The 8819-nt window shown below is 39.9% G+C and overlaps 1 protein-coding gene across 1 annotated transcript; it reads left to right on the top strand.

The window, feature by feature from the left end:
• The first annotated feature begins 845 nt into the window (after positions 1-845).
• Positions 846-7555, top strand: znf513a (zinc finger protein 513a). The gene is made up of 4 exons (XM_030772515.1): positions 846-958; positions 2291-2425; positions 5886-6578; positions 6687-7555. The coding sequence occupies exons 1-4, from the start codon at positions 919-921 to the stop codon at positions 7505-7507; spliced, it is 1689 nt and encodes a 562-aa protein (XP_030628375.1). The 5' UTR covers positions 846-918; the 3' UTR covers positions 7508-7555.
• The last annotated feature ends 1264 nt before the right edge of the window (positions 7556-8819 follow it).

Below are 8819 nucleotides of genomic sequence, written 5' to 3'. Positions count from 1 at the left end.
GAAAAAAAGCTCATTAATTGTCTTTCTTTGTGACCGGTACATAATGGGATGGCGGATTTCTAGCTATACATTTTTCCAAAACGCCACTATCTCTACCCACATATGAAGCGTTGTCTGACGTCCAAGACAGTAACAGGAGGTATATTCATGAAATCTTGTTAGCAACCTGTCCAAGTATTCAGAAAACAGCTAACCAGCTAACTACATTTACATTATAGCTTCTGGTCGGCTAGCAGCATCGTATTGTAGTCAGATGATTTGCTTGGTGCTTGGTTGGATCTTTGTTGAATCGCAGTCTTGACGTGTAATTATATTTTTGTACTGTATAGTGTAGGTACAATAGTTAAAGTACTAAGCTATCTTGTTGGCAACATAGCTAGCCTGGTTGACCATACAATAACATACTGTAGCTAACTAGTTAGCTTGATTTTGGTATTGTGACGTTTAACTGTATCTTTAAAATGTGAATTGAATTAAGTGGGCGTTAATGTAAATTTGCAACGACAAAAGATTGTTTATCAGACTGTTGGCAATATATTGCTATCTGTATATTCTCAACTGGTATTGCTTGGGTATGGTGGGTTCACTATTTTACAGATGCGTGCAGAAATTAATAACTAATCATCAGACATGTCACCACCGTCTTAAATATAGACGATGTTGGCACGCAGTAAATTATAGTATCATATGCTTTCTCGTATCTTTTCTACAGTCATCTTTTTTTTTTTTGCATATGTCTAAATAAACCCATTCATGTTTTGTTGGGTAGTCGGTGAGCCAACGCTAACTGGCAACATCTGAATAGCCTGTTTCCATCGTGAACCTTGACCTGCGTGTTGAAATTATGCCTTTAATAATGAGCTGATAGTTTGGACGGCCTCCAGAAGAAGTTACAAAACAAGAGAGGCCGACTGGAAGATGCCAAGAAGAAAACAACAGAATCCACAACCTGTAAAGTGTAAGGAATCCCTTCGTTTATCAGACACAGGCGATTATAGGGTCTCATTTTGAAATGCATTTTTAATAACAATACAACACACATTCACTTCCAGTTCAGTTTGAAATTGTAACCATGTAAACATTCATGTAAGCTTACTTTATCATTTGTATATGATGAGAAAATAAGGAGACAGTGCAGTCATTACTACTGCTGTGAGCACTGATGATCAGCGCACCTTATATTTTCTGGATTGTGTCCGTGTATAGGTCAGCAAAGCATTGGCATTTTATAATAATATAAGACGTGTGTTTCTTATTTTCAGTTTGTTTCCCATTTAAAAAAATATGGCAAACCTTACAGTAATCAAAATTGATGAGGTGGTCAGCTTTATAGTTTTTGGGTTTTCATTTACTGGTTTATTTTAAAAAAGATCAAAAAAGGAAAAACAGCGTTTCACAAGGTACATTTTAGGATAACAGCATGAAGCCATTTTCAATTTTCACTAGAGCTAGTCTTTTTTTGTCTGCCTTATGCTACATTTGCTGTTGCAACACTGTCATTCTTCTCAGTTAAATTACTTGGGCCTGGAATTAAAAGAAAAAACAACAGTCACAGATTTTGCATCACTCTTTTTTCCCAGTTTTGTAATTGCTCCAAGCTGACTTTTACAGAACTTGCTTTTCTGATTGAGAACTAATGTCATGTCCAGTATACATGTAATCAAACAAGTTGAATAATCAATTAGTTGAATTTCACATAATTGAAATTCCTGTGCTGTAGTTTGGCTGTTTGCATCTAACTGAGAACATGTGACATTTGGGTATGTTAAATAAATTTTTGTGTTGACTCCTGTATGAGCTGAGAAATGACATGACGCATTAATGGAAGCAGTGCCCCCTTCAGAGAATACATAGTACTGCACCACACTCTGCATCCAATAGATGGCAGCAAAACTGCCTTTAAAAAAAAGGCTACAGTATGTGCTAATGGAATCTATTGGTGGGAGATGGCTTTTCTTGAGGGCTTAGGTTTATAATCATAATAATTATGCAGTTCCGCAATTCATACTATTGCTAATCAAACAGAAAACTCATTTGCTGTCCCAGTGTACAATTATCGTTTTATTGATGCCTTTGAAGGCTGAATATGTTATCAACTGCCACATAATATAGCATAATATATAATATAATATAATATAATATAATATAATATAATATAATATAATATAATATAATATAATTAATTTATAAAAGGAGAAATTATGTAATTATCTGGTGCATTTGCTGTAACAAGATTAAGTTCCATTACTTTTCTTCTAAATTTTGTGTAATTTTTCTCTGTTATTTGCAGTGGATTCTGATGATGGTGTAGGCATTGCCACTGCAGCAAGCCTTACCTTTGAAAGCGACCTTCTCTTAGGACAAGATCTTGACTTTACAGATCCTGACAATGACGGCAAGATCATAGGCCTGGAAAAATTCTCAGGTGAGTAATGGTCAAGTTTGGCATGTCACAGTCTTACAATCAAACTATTCTTAAAAATTAATTAGATGTTTAATCGCTTGATTTGAACCATTTATGCACTGAATGAACTGAGCATCTCAAAAACCAGATTGTAGGCAAAACTGTTAAACGAGTACTGTTAAATGAGTAGTCACAAACAGTAAACATCAGCATGAATATATTTAGGCTGTGAACTGTGAACTTATATTGTTTCCTTTTTGTACAGATATACACACAGTCGGGATCTCATGTGATCCACTTGCTTTTCATTAAAAAATTGGCAGTTGTTAGCCAAAGAAAGCCTTTGATTCAGACACAAATTAGATAATAGTGAACAGTTCTATTTTGAAAAACACAGGAAGAAATATGTCTCTTTTTTCCCCCCATTTGAGGTTTTAGATGGTATACAGCTCATCAGTTATATATATGACATGAATAGTTGGATGGCCTGAGTACGGCCAAATGACGGGCTAGTCATTCAAAACATCTGCCTATGACATTAAGACTTCATGACAGACTATCAGGAAAGTGTGCAGATAACCAACTAGCCTGGAGTATGACAGGAGCTTTCATCAGGCAGTGAGTATAGTCTGTTAAAAGGATGGGTTCACAGCACAGCTGCACTTGGACATTTCATATTTTCTGCCATAGGGCAAAGGTTTTGCTGCTAGTGAGAACATACGTAAATTGTTGCTCAGGGAACGGCCGCAAAGTCAATGTGTCCTAACCACTGGGTTGCGGCACGCTGATACGCTGTCGGATGAAGCTGTGTCATGGAAAAAATAGTGTGAAAATAAAAGCAGTGAAATAATTTTTGAAATGGAAAATTGACGAATATCATCCATAAAATGAAAGAAAAAAAAAAGTTGTCAAAAAAATTAACCGTGGAATTGAAAACCAAGATTTACAACTGAATTCAAACTCCATAGCAATATTTAGTATTTCTTGATTACATTGATTACTGCGTGTGAGCATATTTGTTGTTATTATTATTATTATTATTATTATTATTATTATTATTATTTTGTTGTTGCTTTTTGTTTTGTGGCAAGTACAGTCTGTAACTCTGATAGTGGTGTGCTGTGAGGTATAGCAGTCATTGGCATGTGAGCCATGGGCATAAGAAGGGTTGGAAATCCCCTGGGAATAGCACTGGGGGAAGCCGTCTTCCTGAACGGTATTTCTTTCAGATAACAGTTTTGTGTAAAATCTTGACATTGGTTGGATTTTTGCTCACAATAAATCTGAGTTGTTTGAGAAATAGCTTCTACAAAAATGAAGTGTTTAATCCCAGAGTAAAGAATTTTTTTGACAGGTTAATTTTTCTCTACTGCCTGCAATACAAAACAAATGTCACTTCCTCTGCTTAATTTTCTTTCCTTAAACAACACAGGAGTCAGTCAAAAGTTGTCTGTCCAGGTCTCATATAGTTTTATTAGATATATCAAAATAGTACAAATATATTATGGAATCTTATTTTTCATGTAAAATGGACAAAAGCACGAAAGATCGAGTAATTTTACATTTGTAAGATGTACACATGTGGAAATGCAAGTAATGTACATTTTAAATATGTGTTAGAGATTTGAATTGATTCAGCCTACCAAAGTTTTCCACATAGTAAAGCAGCAGGATTGACACAATGATTACAGTGTTTACACAGAATACTCTGTTCAATTCTTCAAATGTGAAAAATATAAATGCTAAATTTATTTAGCTTAAAGACATAAAGTATTACAGTGTGATTGATACGCTGGGGTTATTTTAAGCAGTGTAGGCACTGCGTGGAGGCAGACAATCTGTCCTCAGTTCCCATTAGACAAGACTGAAAACAAACTGAGGAAAAAAAAAAAACACAGGGTAGAACCACAGATCAGAGGGGGCAGTAGATTGTATTTCAGATAACGTGAATGAACTATTGATGTTCATATAAAAAGTAGATTCTTCAGTGAAGTGTACATTTAATGCACTTATTTTATATAGAACCGGTATATCAGTGCTGTTTCACTGGGTTTGTAAATTGAAATGTATACCGTTATTGAGAACCCGATTATGATGAGGAGATTTTTTTCCTCCTAAGACATATGGGCTTGTCATGTTGGAGCTGACTGATTTAACCAAAACAAAAAAAAAGAGAAAAAGAAAAGAGCCCTGAGGCTAGATGAATTCCACACGAACATCCATATGTATTTTGGTGTGGGTCCAAATATGGACATTTTACCAAAAAAAAAAAAAAAAAAGAGGTTATTTTTATAGACACGTAACACGGTCAGTGCACTTTTTGTGTCTCCCATATACATCTGAAAGATGTTAGCCCACAGCTGGCAAATTTCTCTGACAGTGGCATTCTGTCAGCGAACAGTGAATCTGAAAACGGCGGAGCAAAAGGCATTTTGCCACCATTATTATATAAGGGTCATCAAGACAGCCATCATCATCAAGGACACCATTACGGGAAGGCATTTATTCATCATCATCATCATCATCATCATCATCATCATCATCTCCCCCCTCATCATCATCAGCAGGGCCATTATAGTCATCATCATTATCATTAGACTGGGTAATCATCCACCAGGGGTTTCAGAAAAGCTCCATATAAAGGCCAGCTCAGGCACCAGTCCTCACTCACAGTCCGTCTTCCCCGAGTGTGTGAAGAGAGCTGCGTGAACTGTGTGCTCGAGTAAAAGAGACAGCTGCTTTACCTGACTACGTCTAAATATCAGATCCAGCCGGCGCTCATTCACTTGCTCAAGGTTTTATTTCTACGTGCCTCTATAGAAGAGTCCGTGCGGTTTTTGTCTTTTATTTTCTGTGTGTATAATACAAGAGCAACCAGCTGAGCATCACTGTGAGACTGCGTCGTTCGTAAGTGTGAAGACATAATGTTCTTTGACAGTATTTACTTGGTTTTGTAATAGCATTTACCTGGATATGAGACTGTTATCTACTTGGTATTCAGACAGTGTCTACTTGGTGTTGTGACAGTATTTATGTGTCGTTGTGACAGTATTTGGCTGATGTCAGTGTGTTGTGCTTCGGAAGAGTATTGGGAGTCTCGTGCAAAAGTGTTATTGTAGACTCTGTGTCTGTGTAGGTTTATGTAAACTGTCAAACAATGAAGAAGGATAGTTTGCTTTAATATGAATGTCCCTGCTCTTTTCTAATACTTTAGGCTCAAGGTTTTCTTCTTTCTTTCTATTCCCAGCAGACAAAAGTAGAACTGATCTCTTGATGGTTGTGTATTTTGAGAGATTTGTTTTCTCCTCATCAATAGAAGCGGCTCTATTTATTTACTTTGACTGAAAATGAGATTCAGATATTGCCTGCTGGTGCTAATGGATTGAGCATTGGGAGGGAGGATGGAAAAAAACAGTCAGCTGGAAAACTGATAACATTACTTCATGAAAAATTTCTATGTTCTTTCCTTAAACCTGCACAGCTGACATTGGCCTACCAGGGTTCCCCCTGGGTGACGAGGAAAGTTCCTCCTTCAGTCGTCTCAGCATGGAGAGTGACGCCGAAGACTTGCGGACCACTGAAAGCGAACGAGAGGAAGGGCCACACGAGCCTGCCTTCCCCCCTTACCTCTCTTGCAGGGGCTGTGGTCAGCTCTTGGACAACCCTCTGGGCCCCAGCATGGACCTGATGGGGCCGCTCTGTCTACGTTGCTGTAAGGGTAACATGGGTGTTGTGGAGGACAGGCAGCCTGGCCTTTGCCCGGGCTCGACCTCCCAAGCAGAAAGGGAGCAAAACGCTGTGGGTGAGGACGGGTCAATGAAACTTCATTCTTGCACAGTGTGCGGTTTCACATCGCGCTACACCAATCACGTCAAACGGCACATGAAGACGCACAACGGCGAGAAGCCTTACCGATGCCCGCTGTGCTCCTACGCCTCGGCGCAGCTGGTCAACCTGCAGAGGCACTTACGCATCCACACGGGAGAGAAGCCTTACAAATGCGAGCACTGTACCTTTGCTTGCAGTTCCCTCGGCAACCTGAAGAGGCACCAACGGATGCACGTAACCCCGAGCGTCGGCCAGGGGAACTCGCGGCGGCCGCGTGTGCACGGCCTCCGAAGAGCAAGCATGGGTCAGAGACCCAGGGAGGAAGTGGCCTGCGCCTCGAGCGAAGGTATGTACCCATTCTTCCCGTTAATCCGCATTTACAGGGCTCTGGCAAATCCTACTTATTTCATTATCGATTACGAATTGGTCCATGTCTGATTGGTTTTGCTTGCAGAAGCTGCAGGGTCTGATGCGAACCTACAGATTGGAAGTGATGGCAGCTTTATGCAGGCTTTTGGGGGTTTGAGGCCAGGGCAACAACAGCAACAGCAGCAACAGCAACAGCAGCAGCAGCAGCAGCAGCAGCAGCAGCAGTCATCTGACATGGTTGAACCAGGTCAGATAAGAACTGAATCAGTGCCCCTACCTCCTCTCCTCTTCCCCTTCACCTGTCGCCTTTGTGGTGTGGCACTGGACGATGAAGACGGGTCTTCGGCCCAGATTTGCGCAAAGTGCACCCTGGAGATGCTCACCAAGGACACACCGAACAGTCCCGGCGAACGTGGCGACAAAGTGTACACCTGCGCTGCCTGCCCCTTCCTTACGCACTACCCCAACCACCTGGCACGGCACATGAAGACCCACAGTGGCGAGAAGCCTTACAAATGCCCGCAGTGTGACTACGCCTCCGCCCACTTTGATAACCTCAAACGGCACCACCGAGTACACACGGGCGAGAAACCCTACAAGTGTCACCTGTGCGATTATGCCTGCGGCAACCTGGCCAATCTCAAAAGACACCAGCGCGTTCACTCGGGTGCCAAGCCCTTCCAGTGCGCCGTGTGCAGCTACAGCTGCAACCAGAGCATGAACCTGAAGCGTCACATGCTGCGACACACTGGAGAAAAGCCGCACAAGTGCCAAGAATGTGGCTACACCACAGGCCACTGGGACAACTACAAACGCCACCAGAAGAAGCATGGCCTGGCCACAGACGGGTGGATGAAGGTACAGATGCCAGGCAATGATGAAGGTGAGGAAGAAGAAGAGGTATAGCCTGGCAGTAGGGTTAATAGGTATCACGTGGGACGAAAAAGAGAGAGAGAGAGGATAAGAGGGGTGAAATGGAGAGAATGTATAGTAAGATAGAGAGGAATAAAAGGAAAGCTACTGTACCAGCATAAGCTTGGTGGGCCGTTATTTTTTCTTGTCCACAGCTGTTTTCCCATTTATTACGGTTTTGTGTTTGTTGATAAATTGCAGCGGCTGCTACATAGAATCATGCACAACTTTGAAGGTTATGATAAGAATGTTTTATGCCTTTCACTTAGGGCTGGTGGGCACAAGGGGATATACATGATATATATGAGTGTGCTGGTTATCATTTGCCAAACAGACTACACATCACTGCCAAAAAAAGAGGATGTCCCAAACACAAGACAGTTCAAGCCTTTTAGCCTTGCTCCAGGTTTAGGTCAAATAGCCAAATTTACAGTAAAACTCAGACTAAACAAAAATCACCCTGAGAAATATCGTTAGGTAAAGCTGTGTTCTTTCTCCGTCAGCAAAGCCAGTTGGATAATAAAATGAATTTAAAATGATCTGATAAGGTAATAGGGGAAGTAGAGAAAAATAATTTATCTTTCATATTGTCTTGGAAATGAGAAGGTTTTTTTTGTTTTTAATCCAGGCATTTATTCTTGCTCTTAGCACAGCCCTTCTTTGTTCCCTGGAAGATTTCCATCAGCAGTCAATTCTCAGCATTATGTCACCTTGCCAATTGTTTTCATTCTTATTAGTGAAAAGAGTTTCATCTTAAAATCCCCTGAAGTTGTTCTGGAGTATTGTGTTCCTCTTTGGTTGTGTGTGTCTAATTAACTGTGAAATAGCCCATCATTTTGTCTGTTTTTTACTTGAAGCAAAATGTTGCCTAGTGAACATTGGTGTCAAACTGAGCAAATGGCTTTTATTTTTTTTTTTTTAATGTGACTTTTTTTTCTCTTCTAAAGAAGAATGTGTCGCGCGTATTTTATTTTATTTTATTTTTTTGTCAGTGGCATTAAATTATAAATATGAGAGTCGAGAGAGGGAACATGAATACAATATGCAGTTTAATTTTCAGGTTGCCAAGAAATGATTAAACATTGAGAGGAATTGTTTAGGTGTGTGATGCTTGAGTGTTCTCTTGTAATTATGCAGTGGTTTCATAATTGCCTTAAATATTGTAAAATAAAAGACAGACATTGTGTTGAAACATTTGTATTTCTCCTTGATATAAATTGGGACACATGTTGTAAATGGAATTTACTGTAGGGCAGGATGAGGTTTTGACTTTTACAGGACAGAGTAAGTTTAGTGCTGTATTTGT

The sequence above is a fragment of the Chanos chanos genome, chromosome 4, assembly GCF_902362185.1.
Source record: "Chanos chanos chromosome 4, fChaCha1.1, whole genome shotgun sequence".
Taxonomy (NCBI): Eukaryota; Metazoa; Chordata; class Actinopteri; order Gonorynchiformes; family Chanidae; genus Chanos; species Chanos chanos.
This window is presented reverse-complemented; position numbering and strand designations above follow the sequence as displayed.

Excerpts from the sequence above, each read along its gene's own strand:
- znf513a (XM_030772515.1), top strand. The coding sequence starts at position 919 with ATGCCAAGAAGAAAACAACAGAATCCACAACCTGTAAAGT. Across the intron at positions 959-2,290 it reads GAATCCACAACCTGTAAAGT|TGGATTCTGATGATGGTGTA; the intron begins GTAAGGAATCCC and ends TGTTATTTGCAG. Across the intron at positions 2,426-5,885 it reads AGGCCTGGAAAAATTCTCAG|CTGACATTGGCCTACCAGGG; the intron begins GTGAGTAATGGT and ends AAACCTGCACAG.